General features: G+C 37.8%; 1 protein-coding gene across 4 annotated transcripts in view; it reads left to right on the top strand.

The window, feature by feature from the left end:
* The window catches only part of FNDC3A (fibronectin type III domain containing 3A), a 203,532-nt gene that overhangs the window by 175,246 nt on the left and 1,736 nt on the right, over nt 1–26,550 (top strand). For all 4 annotated transcript variants that reach the window (XM_027848140.1, XM_027848141.1, XM_027848144.1 and 1 more), the window contains 9 exons: nt 4,119–4,237; nt 5,932–6,037; nt 6,130–6,305; nt 8,847–8,960; nt 9,678–9,827; nt 9,918–10,201; nt 12,623–12,835; nt 14,570–14,736; nt 16,956–17,083. In XM_027848140.1, coding sequence (XP_027703941.1) covers nt 4,119–4,237; nt 5,932–6,037; nt 6,130–6,305; nt 8,847–8,960; nt 9,678–9,827; nt 9,918–10,201; nt 12,623–12,835; nt 14,570–14,736; nt 16,956–17,083 — 1,457 coding nt within the window. The remainder of the gene's footprint in view (nt 1–4,118; nt 4,238–5,931; nt 6,038–6,129; nt 6,306–8,846; nt 8,961–9,677; nt 9,828–9,917; nt 10,202–12,622; nt 12,836–14,569; nt 14,737–16,955; nt 17,084–26,550) is intronic.

Below are 26,550 nucleotides of genomic sequence, written 5' to 3'. Positions count from 1 at the left end.
GTAATGGAATTGAGTAGATTAAGGAACTGGGAAGTTAAGGCATTTGAGGAGATATCAGTGTGTATGTTAAAGACCCCTAATACGAGGGCAGTACATGAGGACGAGAGAAAAACTGTTGGCCAGATACTCAACTCGTTAAAGGAGGAATGAAGGTGTGCTGGTGGTCTAAAGATAAGGTTCATGATTGAGTGATAAAATTTGCAGAGTGTGAACCTCAAAGAAGTGAAATTGCTTAGTAAAGGTGGTCAAGGGAGGGTTTGGAAGTGACAATGTAGAATCAAGTGTATTCCAGCTTCCCCACTACAACCAGTGAGTCAGGAAATGATGAGAGAAAGTGTATCCCATGCTGGAAAGGGTGGTGAGGGAAGTGGCGGTGTCATGGATCCATGCATCTTATTAGGGGCCAAAAATTGGAAAGAATAAGATAGACATTTAAGAGGAAAGATGTCTGTTAATTAAAGAGCAGGCAGACAAGAGCCAAGATGTTGGAACAACAGGAAGCTGTGCAACTAGATACTTCTCCCTCCCCCTCAAACTCCTCCAGGCACCTAGAAAACACACCAGACCTAATCCTGATGGGAAAATGCAAGTAACAAGTTATTTTTGCAGCCTAGGTCACTGTAAAGGAAACAAATGGAGAGATCTGTAGATACTGGGGAGGGGCCTGTGAACACACCAGCACTGAGAGAGAGCACTGGGGTGAGGGGTCCCAGACCCATGCTAGGGCACTGTTACTGGAATGGGTACAAACTTGCATGTTTTTTGCCCACTACCTAGTTGTGGGTCACAGATCCAGGGTGGGCTGACAAGGAGACCTACGCTCCCCACCCCTCCCCCAACAAATCTCTTTTGATCTCAAGCCCTAGGCAAAATACCTGGAGAGAGAAGCAAGTTCAAAAGCAAGCATAACTCAGACCCCAGGTTCAGAGCAGGATCTCATTTCTAGGCTTCAGCCCTGCCTACAGAGAAATAACCAGAAAGATTCCCAGACCAAAAGGAAGCCTGCATTCTACACTCTGAACCAACAAAGCTTCCCAGTTAATTGATGGGAGCTAAGTCTAGCAGCAGTCTGTTCTTGCTCAGACACAAACCCTGATCAGGACTTTGAAGACCTCAGACCAGAGTAAATAGCAATCAGGCTTTGCCCTGTATCAAACCATTTTGGTAGCACTGAAAGCTTACAGTTATTGAGCCTAAGCTGGCCCTGGAATGCTTTAACAACACAGTACTCAGTACTCCAAGAAAGCAATGATAGGACCAGCACAGACCTTCCCTCCAGAATGCACAGGGCCTGACATCAAGGCCAAGGTCAGCAAGGAGGCTGGAAGAATGAGCAGACGAAAAAAGAATCCTACCATAAAGAGAGATTATGGTGACAAGGAAATCCAAGACACAAACCTCGAAGAAAGGAATGACTCTAAAATCTCTGCCAGCAAAGCCTCAAAGAAAAACACAACTTGGACACAAATTAAACTAGAATTCCTGGAAGAGATGAAACAAAAGTTGAAAAAAGGTTTTTTCTCAAACTCTTTGTTAATGAAATGAGAACTCTAGAATTAAAAAATGGTAAAGAAATTAGATCTGTAGAAGAAAACAAAATAGAAAGGCAATTAACAGTTTGGCATAAGAGGTATAAAAACTTTGTCTAAACAACAAACTCTCTAAAAATTGCAGTGAGCCAAATAGAAGCCAGTGACTCCATGAAGCAACAAGCGATGTTATAAACAAAATCAAAAGACTGAAAACAGAAGAAAATGTAAGGTATCTCATAGTTGAACTGTAAAAAAGATCAAGGAGAAAAACCTTAAGAATCATTGCAGTACTGAATAACATGACCAAAAACAAAAGAGGGCAAAGTGGGGATATAAGGAATTCACTTGTCACTTCCTGAAAGAAGCCCCAAAATGAAAACTCATAGGAACTTGATAGCTACAATCCAAAGCTTCCAGGTCAAAGTAAAAATACCATAAACAGCTAGAAAGAAAGAATTCAAGAACAACCAGTTCTTGCTTTATGCAGATGTGCATTACAGGTCCCCAGGCTCTGTCTCCTTGTGGCAGGGGTGGCAGCGGCAGCAGCAGCAGTGCCCCCGTCCCTGGGGTCCTTCACTCCAGGCACTGACACTGTTCCAGTAGTGGGAAGGCACTGAAGCCACTAGAGCTGCAGGGGCTACAGAGCAACAGAGGGCATGGGGCCACAAGGAGCACAGTGCACTCCGTTAAGCAAGAATTGACTGTTCTGAGGAGCCACCGTCAGGATCACACATGATTAAGAAGCCGTTGTTATAAAGGGGAGCGGAGCTTGGAATACCGTATTTTAGAAGGTAAAAGATATTGACATATCAAGAATTAATTACCTAGGGACAGCTAGGTGGCGCAGTGGATAAAGCTTCGGCCTTGGAGTCAGGAGGACCTGAGTTCAAATCCGGCCTCAGACACTTGACACTTACTAGTTGTGTGACCTTGGGCAAGTCATTTAACCCTGATTGCCTCACCAAAAAGCAAACAAAAAAAGAAAAAATTAATTACCTAACACAGTCGAGTGTAATGCTGCCTAGAAGGGTGAGAGGGGAGGAATGGATCTATAATTAAATAAACAAATTCCAAGCATTCCTGACAGAAGGACCAGAGCTGCAGAAAAATTGCAATTTAAATACAAGAATGAAGAGAAACACAAAGGTAAAACCAAATCAACAATGATAAAGGACTGAAAAAGGATAAATTGCGTACATTCCGATGTGGGGAGATGATACATATGTGTCCCCTCTCAACCTTATCATCATCAGAGATCATAGAGGGAGTGTAATTAGACAAGCCCTGAGAAGTTGGTTCTGTTATGTCTTGATCTTTTAAAAAAGAATGGAAAGGGAGGGGAAGAGGAATACACTTGGGGAGAAGGAGGGAGAGATGGTTAGGGGAAATTACCTCAAGTAATCAAGGTTCTCGAATAGACACCTATGGGTGGGTGGGTGGGTTGCAACTACGTTTGAACATCACTCATTTGAACTGGTCAGAAAAAGAAAGAATACACAGACACTTGGGTACAAAAATACATTTCACTGAGCAGGGAACGGGAAATTAGGGGGAGGGTAGATCGATTATAAAATAAAGTACAATTTAAAGCTGTTATGGAAGGGGTATTCCCAAGGACACAGTGAAAGGATAAGACATATACAAGGGGCTTTGGAGGTTTATGGTTGAGGTAGATAGGAATGAGGAAGTAGCCACTTGAGGATGGAAGTGTTCATTTTTGCGGTTTCACTTATACTATGTAGATGATCTTCTCTTTTAAGTTCTTTACTCTTCTTTCAGTTCTTACTCATAAACTCTAGCTTTATCTCCTCTTGGCTTACCTTGCTCTCTGAACATTTTCCACTGACAATTCAGGAAATAGACAAACAGTTTTGCAAGTTGTGTATTTTGCCTTTTGGCGATAGTATTCTCCAAAAATTGATTGTGTTTTGAAGTGACTTATCTATCATCGCCAGGAGGTTGTATCCCTGAGTTCACTAATGCTGTGCCATCAGATCAAGACCTCAGACAGCTCCTAACCTGAAAACAATCCAAGTATCGTACATCTCTTGTTTGAGGCCCAACCTGGCCAAGGTCAGAGGGTCTTATTACCAGGCATGCAGCAGGGTGGTGAACTTGTTAGCCACAGTAACTCTTGAAGATCATCTACTGAAATATAGAGGGCTTGTTGCAGGCTTTCTTGGTGAAGGAAGTACCCATAGCAGCAAAAGAAATGCTATGGAGTGAAGGACATCTTTTAAATAGGCTGAACTCACATTATTGGTTTTTCTTCTTTTTATTTATCTATAATGTTATTACTGGACCAGTAAACACATTTAAAATGCTTAATTAAAAGCACATTGTCTCTCTTTGCCAGAGGCTATACAAAGTAACAGATATTCCACATCAGCAGATCTATACAAATTTTTCTTGGAAACTGTACGTAGAGAAAATTACATCATTTCCAGGAAACTCTGAATAGGTTTAAAATTGTTCTGACAAATTACACAGATGCTTGTTTTAATGAAGTGAAGATAACCTGTCGTGTCCATGATACCAAAATGTCATGCATTAGTCCATAATTGATTGTGCATCAATTCTTAACAGGAAACAAATGGGATGTGATATACAGTGGCATGGCCCGGGAACATCTCTGTGATCGCCTGACTCCTGGCTGCTTCTATCGCCTACGTGTATACTGTGTTAGTGATGGAGGACAGAGTTCGGTAATGTTGTGTTTCATTTTCATATAGCTATAGGAGCAGTACTCTGAGGGGTACTGCTTATGAATTATTACCCTGTATCCCTTTAATGGAAGAGATTAGTTGATATATTTTTGTCTTGCCCACAATAGGTGCTTGATAAATTTTTAGTAATTATGAAAGTAGAATGTCTTATATTTAACATTTAATATTGTATATTTGTGTATGTATTATCAGGTACCAAAGATCATAGACCATTCATTTGAATTATGAATCATGAATTTATTATTTATAACATATTAGTTATTCATTTAAATTATCTTTTAATCTATCTTAGCACATGTAGCATGTCTGTTGAATGAGTTCTTAGTGTACATGATAAGCATCTAGCATGTTGTCATGCAAAATAGGTGCTTCATAAATTAATGTATGTTTAATTTCAGAAAAACAAATTTAGTAGAATGCTGAAACATTTATTAAGTGCTTTCTGAATGCTAAGACTTGGGAATATAATCAAGACAGTTTCTGCTCTCAACTGGAAAGCAGAAGGGGAGGGGGCAGATAGATATGATAACCAGGGTACAAGTGACTTTGTGTAAAGATGGCTGGGAAAAAATCTGAATATCTTAAAAGGTTCATTTCAGAAGGCCACTACATAAACAGGCATATCACTCTATTGGCAATATCAGAAATTACTTTTTCTTTTAAACCAAAATTTTTTTTGATGTGTGTTATTATTCGTATTATTGAAATGGACTTAAAGTTGGTATCTGCATAGTACCATTATTTAAATACATTCGTAGAACTTCAGGCAGAAATATTGTAATAGATTTTTTTACTTGTTCTAATTGAAGATTGATTCTATGAGCATTTGTAATTTTAACCCTTTTCCATGTTTCTTGTATGTGTGGGAGGGAGGGACCAGAATGGTGTCTAGATCTACGATTTCATCAGTGTGCAGAACTTTGAAGTTAAAATTTCCTCTAATGATACAGATCAACAATTCTTACAAATCTTACAGAATTGCCATGGGGCACTAAGGAGTTAAATGACATGTCCTAGATCACATAGCCAGTATATGTCAGAGGGGGGCCTTTAAGCCGTGATGCCTTCCTTACTCCTAGTACAGCCTTCTATTCCATTTCATAACAATAGAATTCTATTGTGGTTTAAAAATAGTTTTAGTAAGTTATGAAATTTTTGTTGGAAGTTATATTTTTAAATGTTACTATTATGAACTAGGCATAGCCAAATGCTTTAAAAGCTCATCTGATTCTAGTCTTATTTTCAGGTAGAGATTTTTTTTAGAGTCTTTTAGGTTAAAAAAAAAATCATTGAAGCCTAAATTGGCCAAACCTGAAAATAAAATAAACATCAGTTCATACTTAACAAGGTATTTGAATTTATATTTGGTCAGCATCAAAAACTATGAAATACAACCATTATAGATGGGGTGGGGGAGTATGGAGTAGTAAATTTTAAAAATTGTGCTTTTAATTTGTTATTTGTAAGTACTTGGCTCAGAGTCTCACACATATTGGACACTTAAAATTGTTTGTTTAACTTTATCTGTGTAATATTTGAGCCTTGGTAGTTTATTTCATTCTGGATTATATTCATGTATTATCAGCTGATAGTTCTTTAATGAGAAAACTTTGATATTTATAGGACTTTTTTCTTTAATTTAAAAAAAAATTATTATTTTGGTTATTTTACAGGTATCTGAACCGTTACTGGTACAGACTCCAGCTGTGCTTCCAGGTCCATGCTTCCCTCCCAGATTACAGAGTAGACCCAAAGCAAAAGAAATCCAACTGCGATGGGGTAATTTCCACTTTAGCAATATATTATATAATTAAATAGGTATTTAAATGTGCTCTATTTTAAACCACACAAATTTTTCCACCTTTTTTTAGGACCACCTCAGGTTGATGGCGGATCACCTATTATCTCTTATAGTGTAGAAATGTCTCCTGTAGAAGCAGATGAACCCAGAGAAATTTACCAAGGTTCTGAAGTAGAATGCACAGTGAGCAATCTTCTTCCTGGAAGGACATATAACTTTAGACTGCGTGCAGCTAACAAAATTGGGGTAGGAATTTCACTTTCATTATTAGTTAACTAAGTTTGCAAGGAGGGATATTTAAAATCCTTAAGAGAATGATATTTTGAAATTGATTTTAACTGCTAAGCTTTACACACATAACCATAGCATTATGTCCATAGAGACCTTGGCAATACTCTTGTTATCCTAGTTGAACTATTGTAAGACTAGTGAGGCAATGTGCCAAAGTTAGTGTCTGACCTCGGTTCAATTACTCCTGGCTCTTGACTCCTACTATTGAAAAAAAATATATACTAGGCAAGTCATTTAACTTTGTTGTGTGTCAGTGTCTTTATCCTTAAAATAAGGATAATGATACTTGCACTGTCACAAGGTTTTACAAAGTGGCTGTAAGGAAAATGCTTTGTGAAACTTAAGTTATAGGGACAGAGATCTATGAATTCATTGGTGTAGGGAACTTGTTAAGAGAGTTGCCTACAGCAGTGTCAAACTCAGATAGAAACCAGAGTGGGCTGCGTATTGACTTAGAAAACCACAATTTAAGTCACTTAACCCCATTGCCTGGCCCAAAAAAAAATTTTTTTGAATGCTTTAAAATTTGGGGGCAGCTAGGTGGTGCAGTGGATAGAGCACTGGCCCTGGAGTCAGGAGGAACTGAGTTCAAATTCGGCCTCAGACCAAACACTTGACACTTATGAGCTGTGTGACCCTGGGCAAGTCACTTAACCCCAATTGCCTTGCCAAAACAAACAAACAAAGAAAACCACAAATTAACTTTATGTTGTACTGTATTTTTACTTATTTTGTTAAACATTTCCCAATTATATTTTAATCTGGTTAAAGTGGGTGTTTGACCCCTAGCCTAGAGCACTAAAACATTAAGTCTCTTGTCTAGGGTTCAGTTCTTGGCCCAAAGTATTGTTTATCTGGAGTGACTTTCTAAGATTTAAAACTAATGGACTAGCTCAGTGGATTACCTATCTAGCTGCATGTCACCTTGAACAATAGACATTCTTTTTCTACTTGGTTTTTCCTGTATAGGTTATTATGCTAAGCACTTTTAAGTAATTTTGGAAGCTCCAGTATTCTCAGGCATGATACAAATAGTATGTCATCCACAAGCAGAAAAGCATCTGGAGGACTTTATAATCTCTAAGGATTTTTGCTTCCTTTAGTACTCTGCACTGACCATCATCATTGAAAGTTATAAACTACTTTCATAAGCCTATGCCTGTTATATGCATTAACAGTCAGGGGGACTTCACTGCACCCATTCACAGTCAGAGAACCATTTTGTACTTTGCTTTCATAGGTTGGCATGGCCAAAGATCCATCACCTGGCATAATTCTATATAACAGCTTAAATGTACGTTTATGGATCTTTATGTACATATAAAATCCACACTAGCTTAATGTCTAGAGCACCTGGCTTTGAGTCCAGAAGAGCTGGATTCAAATCCCATCACAGTTATTGGTGTTGTGACCATAAGCAATTACTTAACCTTTCTGGACCTCAGTTTCTTCATCTGTAAAATGAAGTGGTGGAATTCAATATGCTCTAAACTGATGATGCCTGTGTTATAGGAAATAAAATGGAAAAATGAAATGGAGGATGGCAGGGAAGACTTCATAAGTGAAGCTTATTAAATTCCTCCATCTTTACTGCTAAATTCAGTAAAACTTCTTAATATATATGTATGTATATCTGGTTCTTTTATGAGGTGACAATTCTAAGGATTCTTACAGTTATATGCAAGACTGGAGGATGGGGAAGGATGTGCAACTGAACTGAGTCTTTCTCTAGATCAGGGGCTTTTAACCTGAGGTCCATGATTTAAGAAAATGTTTCAGTAACTTTATTTCAGTATAATTTGTTTCCATATAATCCATGTTTTGATTCATTTAAAAGCAATTATGAGAAGGGGTCCATAGGCTTCATCAGACTGCCACAGGGTTCTGTCTCACAAAACAAGTTAAGAAGTCCTACTCTAGATAGTCTCCATGTTAGAGCTTTTTAATATTAGGTAGCTATGTAATATTAAAGAGCCTCTATAATAACACTACACTTCCCATACAGCACTCTGTCCTCTAGTCAATAGTCAATATTTATTAAGCACCTACTACATGCTAGTCACTCTCTAAAAGAGTAGGGGAACATGATGAAGACCTGAAGTCCAGTGGGAAATTATAAGATGGCAGCTCTAGGCCCCTCCTTAAATGAAGGAGCTTAGATGTCTACCCTTTACTCTCTTCATTCATAGGGCAGATAGTCTGAGGGCAGAGGGTTACTGCAGAGGTGTAAGTTTCACAGTCGATGAAATCTTGCAAGAAGATGAGTTACTAGAAACAATGATAAAGTCAGAATGTCAGTAATAATCATGTCAGTGACCCTTCCTCATATATCCATTAACCCTTGGGGATGACGACTATCAATTCTTACGAACTTTTCTGAATGATGAGCATCTTGCATGTTTATAAATATGTGACAGTCATAGGCAACCAAATGAGTACTTGAAAAAAAAAATTGAAACTCTTGCAGTTATCAGTTTTTGTTTTTTGTTTTTAAAGTTTGGACAATTTTCAGAAAAATGTGAAATAACTACAGCACCTGGACCACCAGATCAATGCAAACCCCCTCAAGTGACATGTAGATCTGCAACCTGTGCACAAGTGTATTGGGAGGTATTATTATCCTTTAATTTAGGATTATTGCATATATATATATAAAATTGCATTTTTACATTTCCATATTGCACAAATATTTTGTATAAAATGGTATACTGTAGATTTTAACTAGTGCTAGTCTCATAAGACCAAACTCAGCCTTAATTTACTCTTCATCTTCCCCCCTCTTGTTAATAATTTAGATCTGAATAATAATGCTTATTATATGCTTCTGAATTTTTCAAGGATACTTAACCTTAGTGTTTGGTGTACCTTGACCAGTGTTGAACTTAATGTTCACATAATGTGTTCATAATATATTGGCTATGTCATTTCTATTATATTTATCTCCTACTGCTTAATTATTATATTTTATGCCAATAAAATTCTTTAACTTTGAAATGCAACAATAGTTTTTACATGGTTTCATTTTAAGTCAGTTTTAAAAAATTACTTCCAAGAATGTGTTGCATCAATACACAATATGTTTTCCAACATTTTTTAAGAGTAATAACACTCAATTTCAAAATAAAATTTATTGTACTTTCTGACATCTCAAATTCAAGCAGTCTCAATCATCAGACTATAAAATGAAGTTTTCATTTTCTTGATTATTTACAGAACTTTAAAAACAACTTTTTTGTTGTGCTCATGGAAAGACATTTTCAGTAAAACTTATTTAAGATTCAGACTTTAAGACTGAATTTAAATTTAAATCTGTTTCCCATTTCAAAGGTTCCAGTTAGTAATGGAGCAGATGTCACTGAGTATCGTTTGGAATGGGGAGGAGTTGAAGGATGCATGCAAATATGTTACTGTGGACCTGGTCTCAGTTATGAATTAAAAGGACTTTCACCAGCAACTATGTATTATTGCAGGGTCCAGGTAAAGAGGATCACTTGACTATTAGTCTGCTATTACAGAAAGCCTCCATTTCAGTAGTACTTTCATGCTCATTTCTTTGTTAATTTTCAGGCTGTCAGTGTTGCAGGACCAGGCCCTTTCAGTGAAGTAGTAGTATGCATGACTCCAGCATCAGTACCTGCAGTTGTGACTTGTCTTCAAGGAGTAAGCGAAGATGAAGTTGAAAGTCCAGATTATTCACCTTCTACATGCCTTGCAATAAGATGGGAAAAGCCTTGTGATCATGGTTCTGAAATCCTGTCCTATAGCATAGACTTTGGAGAGAAACAGACTGTGACAGTGGGAAAGATTTCAAGCTATGTTATAGACAATTTGCAACCAGATACAACATACAGGTACACTGGCAAAATTGTATTAGGAATTTTACTATTGACATAAAAGAGATGAATGAGTCAGAGAAAGTTCTCATTTCTTAAGCAGCCTCATCATGAATTTTAGTTTTGAATTCAGAATGAATGCAAAATTAATATAAAACATTTAAAATCTATAATGAACTTTTAGGTTTGGTTAAGCAATTTCTATACCAAAATTTAAGAACACAAATTCACAATATTAGAACATGTTTTTATACATGCATACACATGCACACATGCATACAACTATTGAACATCATATACTACTTTCTACCTGTACATATGTGCACGTGTGTAGGAATCAGCCCTTATTATCAGAGGAGTTTGTGTGTGACATTAGAATAGTTGTGAATGATAATTGTGAAATATTTTAGTTATAATGGCTTTTTTAAAATAATATTTCTGTGGAAGAATTTTTATGTTTCGGTAGACAGTTGCTTTTTTATAAATGAAATGTTTTAGTCACCTGTCAATTTTCAGCTCCATTTCCACACCTACACAAGTTAATTCTCATCAAAATGTTTGTTTAAATTTAGCTTCCTATATGTCGTTGGATCATAGGATCGTACAAATACAATTAGAATTGGAAGGGACCTGTAGTCATTCACAAAGATAGCCACATCTTCTCTGACCCCTTTGTTTTACAGTTGAGGAGACCAAGGCCCAGAAAGTTTGAATGACCAGAGTCCCACAGCACATGGCAGTCCTGAGATTTGAACCAAAGTTCTCTGACTCCAAATCCCATAATCTTTCCATTGAACAGTACTCACTGTTTAAATTACTTTGTGTCTGGCTGGGCCTTGATTTCTTCAACTGTGAAATGAGGAGAGTGGACTAAATAATCTCTCCGATCTCATTTAACACTGATATTCTTTGATTATATAATGTCTTCATATGCTCAAATTTTTTCTTATACAAAGTTACCTTAGTGTGAGATGATCAACTCCTGACAGCTCTCTGTCCTCCAAATGTTTCTTTTTAGAATGTAATCAAAATGACACTTGGACACATAATACTAATAAAACATTTTACTATCCATCCTTGTCACCTTGTATTTGGCCCCCTTCAGGCTCAGCCCTCTGATAATGATACCTGGTGTTTACATAGTGCTTCAATATATATAAAGTATTTGTACACAGTATCTTGTTTGATTCTAACACCAGCCATGTAAGATGTAGGTACTACAAGTATTATTAATTTACAAAAAAATCTGAGAACCAGAGAGGTTAGTGACTTGCCTATAGTCACAAAGCTATTAAGTGTTTTAGGCAGCATTTAAATCAAGGTCTTTCTTGACTCCCAAGTCCAGCATTCTTTCTCCCATACCCTATTGCTTAGAAATCTCTTTGGCAGGGGCAGCTAAGTGGCATAGTGGATAGAGCACCAGCCCTGAAGTCAGGAAGACCTGAGTTCAAATTTGGCCTCAGACCAAGCACTTGATGCTTACTAGCTGTGTGACCCTGGGCAAGTCACTTAACCCCAATTGCCAAAAAAAAAAAAAGAAAAAGAAGAGTCAGTTATAACTTAAATCAAGATCATTCTTGAAGAAAATAGGGAATTAGGGGCAGCTAGGTGGCACAGCAGATAGAGCAGTGGTCCTGGAGTCAGGAGGACCTGAGTTCAAATCCAGCCTCAGACACGTAACACTCACTACTTTTGTGACTTTGGGCAAGTCACTTAACCCCAGTTGCCTTACCAAAAAGAAAATAGGGGTTAACTTTCTACTTAAAAGAAAAATCCCGAACACAATGAAATTCAGTATTTCATGAAAATCATATTGGAAATTGTCCTTTTGCTCTCCACTCCCAAATTACAAAATGTATATAGTATATTTTTGGGACTGTTGAATATAAATGTTTTTCATTATAATCATGTATTGTAAATGATATTATTTCATGCCCCATAATTTTTGTTACTGAATTCTTTGCATTTTAATGTTAAGGAAATACCTAGATCTGCTAGGGGGAAAAAAGACAAATACTACTATTTCTCATTAATAAAAATGAAAGGGTAAACGCATCTTAAGAAAAATAGCTGGCAACACAAATTTCTACCTTTCTGACCTTGGATAAGACGAATATCTCTAAATGTCAGCTTCTTCATCTTCAGAATAAGGAGATTATTCTAAATTATTTCTTAAGGTCCCTTACAGCTTTAAATCCTTTGATCTTATGTCTGACTGCTATGATAGAAGTAAAATGTGTTGTACGTAAGTTCATGTTGATAAACGGCTTTTTCCCCAATTTCCAAAGAATAAAATGGAAATCGTTTGGGGTTTCTTAAACACTAGCATAGCACTTTAATATTTTTTTTCCTTGTCTGTGTTTGTTAGACTGTATTTTTATACACCAATCAATTATAAGCTAAAATTTATCAGTATCATTTTATGCCTGTGATTCTTAGAATACGAATTCAAGCCTTGAATAGCCTTGGAGCTGGTCCTTTCAGCCACACAGTAAAATTAAAAACTAAGCCCCTTCCTCCTGATCCTCCTCGCCTGGAATGTGCTGCCTACAGTCACCAAAACCTCAAGCTAAAGTGGGGAGAAGGAACCCCAAAGACATTACCTACAGATTCCATTCAGTACCACCTTCTAATGGAAGATAAGAATGGGAGGTAAGGGTTAGATCCTTAGGCATATCCTTTGGCCTCAATTTTATAAATGTTGAATGTGAAAGAAATACACTTAAGTCTACTTCAAATGGTTCTTTTAAAAATTTGGAAGACTGCCTAGCAGAAAGACCTGAGTTTAAGTTCTGTTTCTGACCACTTTTGTGACCTGGGCAAGTCACTTAATTTCTTGGTGCCTTGAGTAGTTTCTAAAGACAATAATTTGCAGAGAAAATGCCAACCTGTGTTGATAAAGGGAGTTCCATACATAAGTAAAATCACAATTGCAGGCCCTATCTTTCTCCTAAATAAAAATGTACTTTTCTAGTAAATGAGAAAAAGTTTAATGTAAACTTTCTCTCTTTTCATTGGTGTAAGAAACGTGTATAATTTATCCCTGGAAAACTCATGAGCTGTAAAAAGAAAACAGGCTATTTTGTGGCTATTTATCCATCTCCTTCCTTTATGCAACCACAAGAACTTCATTTCAGCATTTCTCTGTCTTCTTCTATCCACCAAGCAACCTTCCCCAACTCATTCCAAAACCATCTTCAAATTGTATTTTAGAATAAATAATTGACATGAGGATTGAATTTTTCTCAACCTCTGTTTAACAATTGAGTCTCCTATAAGTATTGAGATTGTTTTTTCACTAGGGAAAAAAAGAGGAAGCTCAAAAGGGCAAACAATTTATTTTAAATTAAAACAAATCATTTGAAGCATGTGCTGTCTCTATATGTATATATATGTAATTTATAATATTGCATTTTAGCTTATGGGGTGTGTGAGTGTGTGTGTGTGTGTGTGTGTGTGTGTGTGTGTGTGTGTGTGTGTGTATTTGCATTTGCCTTAACCTTAGAATTTCAGCTTTCAGAGGTCAGGAATCCTGTCAATATATGTTCCATAAGTCTCATCACGTAATTCTTCTGTTATATTTACTCATTCTTTCTTATGTCAGAGAAAAGAGGTGTTCCTCTTCTAAGTCTAACCCTTTCACCTTAATACTTGGTCCTGTCCCTTTCTCAGTCTTCTTCTGCCAGTATCACTAAGCTGATTCTTCTCCTTTTATGGTTCATTACAGTCTGTATCTGCTGTGATCTCTTCTTTCTTGGGGGGTCAATACCTGGCTTTATAACCATTCTCTTCAGTCCAGATCCATCCCTCATAGTTCTCAACTTCAGTATCTTCATTGGAATCCCTTCAACCCCATCACCACCACCACACACCTCCTAGTTTGCCCATTTCTTCTCAACTCCTGTGACCTATAGCTTTACTCTTCATAGGGACAGTGATATCTTAGAAAATACCACCAACACCCAAAACCATATTACTGCTACTCATTTGGAACTTAGTTTATTGTTGTTTTTCATTTATGTGTATGGCCTCTCTCTCTGGCCCTGTTTTAGGTCCTTAATGACAGGGATGATAAATTTTGTATTTTGTATGTTGTCACTAACAGTCATAGTAGGCACTCTAAGAAGGAGGAGAAGATGATGGTGGTGGTGGTGGGGGTGGAAGAAAAAGAGAAGGATTCTTACTTGTAGCTTACTGGTACTAAAGTAATGCTAAGATTCTTTAAAAAATTATTTTTACTCATTGAACGTCTTTTTCATGCCCATCTAGTTTAATCTATTATTGCATTTCCATAGTATATATCATTGTTTGTGGCCCTGATTTACAAATTTTAAAACTATACAATATCTATTTATAACTCATTTAATGAGTTTATTTCCACTTTAGGTTTATATCCTTATACAGAGGACCATGCCATACATATAAAGTACAAAGACTCAGTGAGTCAACATCCTATAAATTCTGTATTCAGGCTTGCAATGAAGCTGGGGAAGGTCCCCTTTCTCAGAAATACACTTTCACTACTCCAAAATCTGTGCCAGCTGCCTTGAAAGGTAAGTAACCCTATTCTAATGCTATTTCCTTCATTAAAAATTCATTTATCAAAAGTTAAGTATCCACTAAATACCCAACGTTAGCACTAATATTTAAAAAACTATACTAACTAGCCTGTATTCCAGAAGGTTTATCAACTAAAAAACTGTGTTCTTTCATGTTATAAAATATAAAAACTGTGCTTCATTATATTAAAGTAATTTGAACTGGGAAAGCTACCCTGAATGGGCAAGCAGGTTGGTTTCTGGAAAGGTTGAAACTGTATTCATGTTTCCAGTTGTTATCACACACGATAGTGATTTTACATGTCATTTCCCTTTGATTCTTTGGGTTATAGAAAACAGTAGTGAATCTAATAGTAGAAGAGCTGTTTTGTTGTTGAGTTGTTTCATTTGTGTCCAACTCTTGGTAACCCTATCTGGGTTTTTCTTGGCAAAGATACTATAGTGGTTTGCCATTTCCTCCCCCAGCTTGTTTTACAGATAAGGAAACTGAGGCAAACAGGATTAAGTGACTTGCCCAGAATCACACAACTAGTAAGTGTCTGAGGCAAGATTTGAACTCAGGTCTTCCTGACTCTCAGCCCAGCACCTGTTCACTGCACCACCTAGCTGCCCCAAGAAAACTGTTGACCAGCATATATTAACTCTTAGTTAATTGGGAAACTATATGCTTTTCTTGTCCCTCAAATTAATGATTCATATCATGGTTGTTATTTATTTGAGCACAGCAATAAAAGATTCCCATAACATACTATTCTGGGTTATATGCTTGCAGGTAACTTTCTATTTAGGCAGTAAATTATCTTTTTATTAAGTGGAGGTATTTAATGGGATTATTTTACAGCCATCCAGCAAAGTATTAGGGACATAGTATGCAGACCTTATTAAAAATAAGATTTTTGTCTATGCATTTAGTTCTGAAAGTAGCTGCTATGTTCTTGCCCACATCATAAACCACATTTGAGTAAGGAACTCATGACCACATTTCAGTAGCTAAGGTAGGTTGTGTTTATGCCCCGTGAAAAGTTGCCATGTTAATACTCTGAATTGCTCAATAAATATTTTCCAATTAAATTCATGTAGACACATACTTCCAAAGAGTACACATTCATTCATTCATAAATATTTATTAAGTGTATTCTGTATATACATTGCTTTGTTACACTCTGGTAGGGATATAGAATTTAGGTAACTTTGATCATAGAGGCTTAGAGTCTAGGAGGAACACAAAATACAACCATAGTTATGTTGTGTATAACGATTCACAATATTGCATGATAAATGCATTTGCCAATTATAAAACAAAGTGCTTCCTGAGGTCAGTGAGAGAAGGCTTTTCCTAATGGTCTTAGGGTGGCATTCTTGGAGGGGAGATAGCATTCCAACAAGCAGGAAAGGAGGACATTGCAAGCTTATGAAATGAGGCAGGCAAAAACCTGAACATAGAAGAGGACAAGATGTTGTATGGGGCTGGAGCATAGCCCGTTTTGCCTGGAGCAGTTAGCCCAGGGGTAGGGAACCTGAGGCCACATGTGGCCCCATAAATCCTCAGATGTGGCCCTTTGACTGAATCCAGACTTCACAGAACAGATCCTTTTTTGGATTCAGTCAAAGGGCCGCACATGAAGACCTAGACGATCACATGTGGCCTTGTGGCCTCAGGTGCCCCACCCTTGAGTTAGCATAATATAATACATGTAGGAATTAATTCCAGCCTTTTATGTTTGACCTGATTCAGATGGGTTTTAGAAGGAAACATTTGAGGCTGTCCATAAGAGTTCAGTTCCCAGAGGTGTAGGTCTGTTGGCTGGGAAATGGAACTAGGTTGGGAGAATGTAAACAGCATTTCCAGTGATGGACAAGAAAGAAGCATCCACAGTTTTTACTTTTTTTTTTCCTCACCTCCTTTCCTACGCAGAGTCTATCCTATGCCAACCTTGAGGGTAGAGACTAGGGACTAGGTATGCCTTAGTCCCAGGTAAGTAGCATAAGGGGAGCAATGGAAGAGTGGAAACACAAAGCTTAAAATACTGAGGACAGACATTACTGTTTTGGGTCACCCTTGGTAATGAAGGAATATAACTGTATATTTAAGGCTTCTTATAATTTTGCTTTTGAAAGTTTTACTTGATTTTGTAATCAAAGGACAGTAGCTCTTTGATTATGTGCTGCTGCTAAAGATCATATATACTTATAATATTGTTTGTTTCCTTTAGCCCCAAGAATAGACAAAATAAATGATCACACCTGTGAAATCACATGGGAGGTTTTACAACCAATGAAAGGTGATCCAGTTATTTACAGTCTTCAAGTTATGGTGGGAAAAGACTCAGACTTCAAACAGGTATTTTTTTTAATTAAATTTTACAGTATTTGAGTGAAATTAATCAGGTTTTTCACAAATGTAAGTGATCTGATTTTATGAGCATGAGAAATCCTTCCACCTACCTAAATTGTGTGAGATTTAATTATTTATCCTCTATTTTATATTTTATTTTATTCTGTATTAATTCTATTCTGTAACCATATTCTGTTTTCTATGTAATAAACCTAATCTTCTGTCTCTGAGTATAGAGGCACAAGTTCATAAGTGTAGCCTTCCTCTCTGAAATTAGATGTGAAAGGTTTAAGCTTTTCCACAACTGTTAAAGAAAAACTCTTATCTTAGTACCACTTGCAAAGTTTGTTGTTATCCCACATAATTTTAGCTTCAGAGGTATTTGTGTGTTATCCTTGAGAAGCATACTAGCGACCTTGTCCCACGTTTAGCCTCATCCTTGACAGTTAAAAAGAAGGTCTTATCTAATGCCCAGGCACCAGGGAGTCTGCATCCCTAGGTACTTATCAGTGACCTCAAGATGCAGCTGGGACCCATAAATTCACAAAAGCATTTCTTAGAGACAGAGAGACGTGGTCCTCATACCACGCGTGTGCTATGCCCACTGTCTTTAATGTAACCAGTCGTGATCCCTCAACCCCATGATGTTGCCAATTCCATAATCAATAATGTGATTTCTATTCTGTTCTTTGTTCTGTGCTTATAAAAATGAGTTGCATCTTCAGTTCTGGATCTCTGGCAAAAACTGAAACAATTCATTGACCCATTAATTGACAGCTATATGTGTCACTGTTAATAAATGTTACCTTACTCAGAGAAACATGGCTTGGTTTGCCCTTTTGTTAAATTTCACCTGCAACAATTGCAATTTAATAGATAAACCTTAGAGACTTAGGTGCCTGAGATTCAGAAAGTGACTTGTCTATGGTCACATGATTAGTAAGCATCAGGGATGGGATTTGATCCCAGGTCTCACCAACTCTCAGCCTAGCAAACATTCCATCCATTTGTGTGAAATATGCCAGACTTAATGTTACGTTAAATATATTGTTAAATTCCTTTCACCCAGAACAGTATTTTAAATAAAATTAGAAAAGTAGGAAATTGAGATGAAAGATCTCCCTAAAACTTAATTGAGATCACAAGATTATTGTTTTAAAACTGCTGATGCAATATGAGTTTATTTCTAGGAGGAGGATCGCTTTTTAAATTAAAAGTTACAAGGCAGAACAGGTATATGATTTCCCCCAGATGTAACTTACCTGTTATGATGATTTTTAGGAAACTAGAAGAATGTTTAAATCATAAAATTTTAGAGCTATGCAAGATCTTAAAGAGGTAGATAATTTCATTACCCAAAATAAGCCTCTAATTCCATTCCTCTTCTATTTTATTATGTTTTGGATGTGTTTGGAAATCAGTACTTTCATAGTTGCCTATAAATTTCTCAATACTCATACTCTCAGCTGAGAAGTGGGCAGAGTCACTGCAGGTATAGAATGTGATATAATACATTATCAGAAATTTATGCTTAAAATATTTTCGTTATGACTACATAGAGTTCACAGGGGCTGAGGAGGGCAAAGAGGGAAATGACTGAAGGTTAAAAACAAAAGGCATCATCAATAAGACTTTTTAAATAAAAAATACATCATTGTTAGGATATAAAATTGAGTATCATCCTCTCTATTTTGCCTGCCTAAGTGTGTGCTGTAGTTTCCTTCTCCTCTCTCTTTCAAGACTAGCTATATTTTTCTTTAGTACATATTTAACCTGTCTGCTCTTTTACAAAATATAATTCATGTTATATTTAAATTGTATGATATATGGAAATGTAAATTTATTAGGTCGAATTACAAAAGGCCCCTATTTTACCCTAGATAATATTCAATTTAGCATGTAATTTTTTCCTTATTAAACTACCTACAAATTGACATGATAATTAGGTTTAAACTGTATTTCACAGATAAGTGTGTTCCTTCCAAGGAGGAAGCAAAATTAATATTGATGAAAATATAATTTTATTATAGTTTTAAATTAAATAAAGACCTCTTCAGACACCATGTAAAGTTCAGCGATGCATTTGCTACTACTAATTAAACTTGGGTTTGGGGGTTTGTTTTTTAATATAGCCTGATCATTTGACATGCAGACAGACTGTATTTGAAATTCTGATTTTCCTAGAACTTTTAAAGTTCCAGAGGTGCTTCTAAAATGCCTAATTCTATTCACACATTTCTCAACTTTGACAGAAGCTATGTTTCAAAAGATGTATTTGTTGAGCAGCAGGGAGACCATCTTAGTGTATAGAGTCTTAGTTTGAATCATCTCTATGATACATACTAGCTCTTTGACCCTGGATCTATCACATAATTCCTTGACGCCCCAGGCAACTCTAAGACTTTAAGTTGCTACATATTTGCTTCTCTTTAGTAGTGATAGTTTCCATGCCTGGAGTCCCCTAAACCATTGAGATCACAAGTCCTTCCCCCAAATATTAATTTGTTAATCTAATTATTTCTTCATAGAAAGAGTTTAAATGTTGGTGTTTAGGTTACCAGATTAGCCTACAGATAAATTTACTTAACTCATAAAATATCAGAATTCCATTAATAACAGAACTAGATCTGGTTTGTAAGAGCAAGGAGCCATTCACTTTAAGAGAAAGAAGAATGTTTCTTCCCAATTTAATGACACAGAGCCAGCCCTAAACAGAATTTTCTGTCAGTAAGCATTAAGTGCTTTCTATGTGCTAGCCACTGTGCTAAGCACTGGAGATATAAAGAGAGGCAAAGCCCCTGCCCTCAAGGAATTCACAATCCCATAGGGACTACAACAAACAGACAAATATGTACAAACAAGCTACATACAGGATAAATAATTAAAAGCAGAATGAAGAGGGCTTAGGAAAGGCTTCCTGTAGAAGATGGGATTTTAGTTGAGACTTAAAGGAAGCCAGGAAATCCAGTAGGTGGAGCTGAGAGGGGAGAGCATTCCAGACATGGGGAAACACTGGAGAAAACACCCAGACCTGAGAGATGGAGTGTCTTGTTTGTAGAGCCCACTGTCACTAGACTTTGAAGTGTATGGGAAGTCAGAAGTGAGAAAACTGGAAAGGTAGGAGGGACTACGTTCTGAAGGGCTGTGAATGCCAGGCAGAGGACTTTGTCTTTTATTTTGGAGGCAATAGGAAGCCACTGGAATTTATTGAGTGGGGGGTAGAGTGGCGGGATGGTGAAATGGTCAGACCTGCGCTTTAGCAAAATCACTTTGTGGCTAAATAGAGAGTGTAGATTAGAATGGGAGAGACTTGAGGCAGGCAGACCCACCAGCAGGCTATTGTAGTAATCCAGGTGTGAGGTGATGAGGGCCTGCACTAGTAGTGGTAGCATCAGAGGAGAGAAGGGAGTATATTCCAGAGATATTGCAAAGGTGAAATCAACAGGTCTTGACAACAGATTGGATATTGGCTAGGAGTAAGGAGGTGGGGGTGGAAATAGTGAGAAGTTGAAGATGAAACCTAGGTTGTGAGCCTGAGGGACTGGAGGTGTTGTCCTCTATAGAAAGCGGAAAAGTAGGTGAAGGGAACAGTGCAAGAGGAAAAATACTGAGTTCAGTTTTGAATATAGTGAGTTTAAAATGTCTCCTGGACATCCAGTTTGAGGTGTCTGAAAGGAAGTTGGAGATGTGAGATTGGAGGTCACCAGAGAGATGGGGGCAGGAAAGCCAGATCTGAGAATCAATCAGCATAGCAATAATAATTAAATCCATGGGAGCTCTTGAGATCACCAAGTGAAGTAGAATAGGGGGAGAAGAGGAGAGGTCCCCGAACAGAACTCTGAGGGGACACCCTACAGTTAGAGGGTTTGATCTGGAGAAGATCCAGCAAAGGAGACAGAAGGGAGAACCATGAGAGAGTGAAAACCTAGAAAGAGAGAGGGTAGTCAAGAATATCAGAGGCTAAAGAGAGATGAAGGAAAATGAGAGTTGAAAAAAGGCCATTACATTTGGCAATTAAGAGATCATTGGTAACTTAGGAGAGAGAAATTTCCATGGAATGATGAGGCTGGGAGCTAGATTATAAGGGAATAAGAAAGGAGTAAGAAGAGAGACAGTGGAGGAATCTAGAACCTGCCTTTTCAAGGAGTGTAACCACAAAGGACAGAAGAGATATAGAATGAAATTTGGTGTGGATGGAGGGATGAAATGAGGGATTTCTGAGGATGGAGGAGACATAGACATGTTTGTGGACAGTGGGGAAGCAGCTAGTAGACAAGGAACACTTGAAAGTAAGTGATGCAGTCTGTTGGAAGAGACAGGATGGAATGGGATTGCTTGAGCAGGTAGGGGAGTTAGCCTCAGGAAGGAGTAAGATCACCTCATCATGTGAGACAGGGTGAAGGAAGAGATAGCAGAAGGCACTAGAGTAATAGGAGGTGAGGGAGAGAGGAAAGAGGGAGTTCAGAGCAAATGGTCTCACTTTTTTCTTTAAAATATGAGGCAAGATTCTCAGCTGAAAGGGTGAGGGAAAGGGAAGCCATAGGAGGTTTGAGGAGGGAATGCTGTTGAGAAGAGCTGCTGTAGAGGGTGGGATAATGACTTGATAGGGAAGTATAGGAGGATTGGGCAGCTAGGTGGCATAATGGATAGAGCACTAGGCCTGGAGTCAGAAAGAGCTGAGTTCAAATTCAGCCTCAGACGCTTACTAGCTGTGTGACCTGGGCAAAAAACTTAACCCGGTTTGCCTCAGTTTCCTCCTCTACAGAATGAGCTGGAGAAGAAAATGGCAAACAACTCTAGTAACTTTGCCAAGAAAACCCCTAATGGGGTCACCAAGAGTAGGACATGACTGAAACAGCTAACCGCAGCAGTAGGATTGCCTAGAAGCCGTGAGGACCCAGTTGTGGCTGTGTAACATGAATTTATAATAGACTCAGAACACTTCTGTGATTTTTCTCCACCTTTGTTCTCGGCACATGTGTAGGAGTGAAAGTGATGGATGGTGGGGAGTGGTACAAGGCTTAGACTTGGCACGGCACAATGAGCAGTGATAAGGAAGTAAGGGACTCAGGAGAAGAGTGTAGAGTTGAACTGGTTCACTAATGAGAACACCATGGAAAAGGAAGACAGAGTGCTGCAGAGGAGATGACCTGGGAGAGAATTGAGGGATCCTGGGATTGGTGGTCATAGTGTGGGTGACGAGCAGGGTTTAGTAAGGGAAGGCAAAGGGAATAGTGGAAAGCCAATAGAATGTGGTCAGAGAAGAGGATTTCAGAATTGTTGACATTATGGCACCTTCGCATCTCCTTTACTGTTTCTTCTCCCCAAGTTCATAATATTCAATCCCTCACTGTACAATCAAGAGTTGTTCTTCCCCCAAAGTATTCAGTGTCCCCCCAGTTCCTTCCCTTCTCTCAGTCCTCTTTTCTTCCATATCCACTCAGCCTTCCAAACTAAACTCCCTCATTGCAACTGTTTTCTGGTATTGGCTGAAAGTAAGCTTACTGAATAGGTTCACACTAATGTGACATCCCACCAGAGGTATTTGCATTTTAAAAGAAATACTAAGCCTGACTAATTTCTAATTGCTAGAGTTTATGCAGCATAACAAATTAAGGGGTGGGAAGAAAAGGAGCTCAGTCTGGAGGAATATGATTTTATTTCAGTACTCAGGCCCTACCTCAGCTCTTTCTTCAAGGTCAGTTACATCCAAGTCGTTCCTTTTTTTCACAATTTCTTTTCTATCTCTTAACCTATAAACTCTCTAAAAGTTATCGGTTTTTTCATAACACCTACCCTGGACAGGTCCACCAATGAAGATCAAGGTAGAAGAAAAGACAGTGGCTGTTCACTTTATACCTAGTTTGTTTTCTCTGCCAAGAACAATAGGTAGGTAGGTAGATATGAAATTATAGATAAAATTGTATCTATTTACTCATATCATTCATACATGAATCAAAGTGTGTGTCTGTGTAAAAATATGAAAAAAACACATGATACACTTAATGAATTTAGGTCACCTAACCCCAGGTGAACTATATCTTTTAATGCTGAAAAAACTATGATTGCTGGGCCACTGTCACGGATATTTGAAAGATAGTGAACAAGAGATGTGAGATACTGCAGGACTGATTTAGGAAAATCAGGGAAAAGAACAGAGTCTGAAAGGTGAGTGAGATTGACTTGGATTCCTAAAAAGATTCCAAAATGAAAGAGATAATTGATGAATATGTAGAAAGATAAATCACAGAGAGCCAAACATTCAGTTATCAAGCACTTACTAAGTTCCAAGCACAGTGATTAGCACTGAGGATACACCCCCCCCCCCAAAAAAAAAATCATGGTACCCACTCAAGGATTTCCTATTCTAATGAGGGAGACAACATACAAACAACTATGAACGTACAAGTTATATACAGGGTAAAAATGGGAGGTGATTTGTAAGGAAAACAGTAGCAGTAAAGGGACCAGGAATGGCAGAAGGTGGAATTTGTGCTGAGGGTTGGAGGTAGAGGCACGGAAGAAAAGCATTCTAGGCATGGGGGATATCTGGTGAAAATGCTTACAATTGGGAGGTGGAGGATCATGTTTGAGGAACGGCAGGGAAGCTCATGTCACTGTATAGAGTTCAGAGAGGTAGTAAAATGTTAAGAAGACTGGGAAGGGAGCAAGGGGCCAGCTTGTGAAGGGCTTTTAAAAGCTAAACAGAGGACTTTATTTTTGATCCTGGGGATGATAGGAGTCACTAGAGTTTATTGAATTAGAAGGGGATATGGTCACATTTGTGCTTTACCAAGATTGATTAGAGAATGGACTGGAGTGTGGGGAGGATTGAGACAGAGAGAACACCATCAGACTATTCTAACAGTTCATTCGTGAGGCTATCAGAGCCCACATTGAAGTGGTGGCAGTGTCAGAAGAGAGAGGAGATGTTACAAAGATAAAATCAGTGGGCCCTGAGGATGACACCTAGGTTGAGAGCCTGGGTAACTGGGAGGGTGATGGTACCCTTGACAGTAATAGGGGAAGTCTGAAAGAGGATAGGTTTGGGAGGGGAAGATAATGAGTTCGGTTTGGGACATCTTAAATTTAAGTTATCTATTTACAGGACATCCAATTTGAGGTGGGCAGTTAGAAATGCAAATCTAGAGGTTAGGGCTGATGGGTAAGAGAAGTTCAGAAGAGAAGGTTTTAACAGCATGATTTCCTCAAAAGCAGATCATGTCAAGCTAACCTTGTTTTCTTTTTTGATAGGGTTATTAAGCTGATAGATGAGAGAAATGATGTAGAGTTTACTTTTAGATTTTGTAGAAGCATTTGATGAAGCTTCTTATGCTATTGTTATAGATAAGATGAAGATAAGTGAGCTAGAAGGTAGTACAGTTAGATGGTTTCAGAATTGATTGAAAGACTGCGCATGGTTGTATGAAGTCTCAAGTGGAATGCCCAGGGACCTCTGCTTAGCCCTGTACCATCTGACATTTCTATCAGTTAACTGGATAAAGTGAATTCAAGTGGCATGCTTATCAGATTTACAGATCATATAAAGCTAGAAGGGATAGCTAATACACTGGATGACAGATTGTAAAAAAATAAAGATTTTGACAGGCTAGAACATTGGGCTGAATCTAATAAAATGAAATTTAATAGGGATAAATGAAGGCTTACACTCATGTACAAGATATAGGAGAGATATGGCTAGACGATTCAAAAAAACCTGAAGATTAATGGATTGTAAAATTAATACAAGTAATAATGTAATCAGGCAGGCAAGAAAGCTAATGGAGTCCTGAGTTGCACTGAGGGAGGCATAGCAAAGAAACAAATTTAAGCTTGATGTAAAGGAAAATTTCTTAAAATCAGACCTATCCAAAAGTGGAATGGGTTGCCATGGGAAGTCATGGGTTCCCCTTTTTTAGCAGTCTTTAAGCAGAAGCCATCTGACCACTTACTTCTTGCCAGATATGGGGCAGCTGATGTCACAGAGGACAAAATTCTGAGCCTGGACTCAGGAAGTCCCAAGTTTAAATCCAGCCTCAGATGCTTACTAGCTGTGTGATCCTAAACAAGTCACCTAATCCCTGCCTGTCTTAGTTTCCTCAGCCGTAAAATGGGGATAATAATAGCATCTATCTCCGTGGGTTGTTGGGAGGATCAATTGAGATATTTGTATTGAGATATTTGTAAAGTTCTTTAGCTCAGTGCCTGGCATATAGTAGGTGCTAGATTGATAGATAGATAGATAGATAGATAGATAGATAGATAGATAGATAGATAGATAGATAGATAGATAGATAGATAGATGAGTGAGACAAGTGAAGGAATAGATAATGGCAGAAGGCATTTGCCTGAGATGAGGAGGGGAGAAGAGGGAGCTCACGGCTTCAATTTTTTCTGTAAAATATGAGGGTGCTTAGAGAGGGTGTGGGGAGGGGGAGAAAAGAGGTTTGAGGGTATGAAAAGGCTTGGAGGAGCTGCTATGGTGTGTGAGTTAGTCTTAGACACATATACCATTTTAAACCAATCACAGCTTACTAACTATTTTCTCTAAATTCACAGCTGTCCACAGAAGAGTTGTATTTGGATGTCCCACCAACAATTGAAACTTAAAGTGTTGAAAACTTCTATTATTGTTCCTCAACTCTTCTTTCTCCATTATTTTTAGTGGTATCAGAACCTCATTGGTTCCCCAGGCCTGAAACTGTAGAATGATTTCTTCGTGAACAGTTCCTTCCATTTCCATTATGTACCATGTTAGACTTTTATTCCCATTTGCCCATAAAAAACTTCCCATCTGGTCACTTTATTTTCAGACTTCCTTTTAACCTTTACACAATTACCAAAGTAGTATTCTTAAAATGTTCTCCTTGCATCAGACTGCTGATGTGACTCTTAATTTATGGCAGGAAATTAAAAGCTACACCCTACCATTTAAAGACCTCATCAGCTATCCCCCTTTCTTCATCCTTCAAACCTTTAAAACTTCCTTTTTAACTACTTCCTAATCCTACCCCTTGCACTAAATCCAGATTTATTTCTTTACTCTCATCTGTGCACATAATTCTTCTTCCTGTATCTGGGCCTTTGCTTATGCTTTTCCCGACCCTGACAATTTTCTTTTGCATCCTCTCTGTTTCTCACTTTCAGAAATGCACATTCACATAGTTTGCTTCCTCCAAAATACCCTTCATAGTGGATTCTCCCACTTCACTCTAACCACTTTCTCACTAAGCATTTCCTTAGCATTCATTTATATATACTTAAACTATCATGAAATTTCATATAAAAGTGAGCATCTGGTTAAATAAGCCTAACAGGTAAAAATAAGATTTATAAAATAAATTGGATAGTACAATTAGGCCCTTTACTATGGGATCCATTGTAGTAAGGGCTCCACAAATTCATTTAGAACTATGTAATTGGCAAAAAATTTTACTTAGCACTTTCCTGGAACTTAGTTGTTAAAGAGATAA

Source organism: Vombatus ursinus, unplaced genomic scaffold (genome assembly GCF_900497805.2).
Source record: "Vombatus ursinus unplaced genomic scaffold, bare-nosed wombat genome assembly UNPS02005659.1, whole genome shotgun sequence".
Lineage (NCBI taxonomy): Eukaryota > Metazoa > Chordata > Mammalia > Diprotodontia > Vombatidae > Vombatus > Vombatus ursinus.
This window is presented reverse-complemented; position numbering and strand designations above follow the sequence as displayed.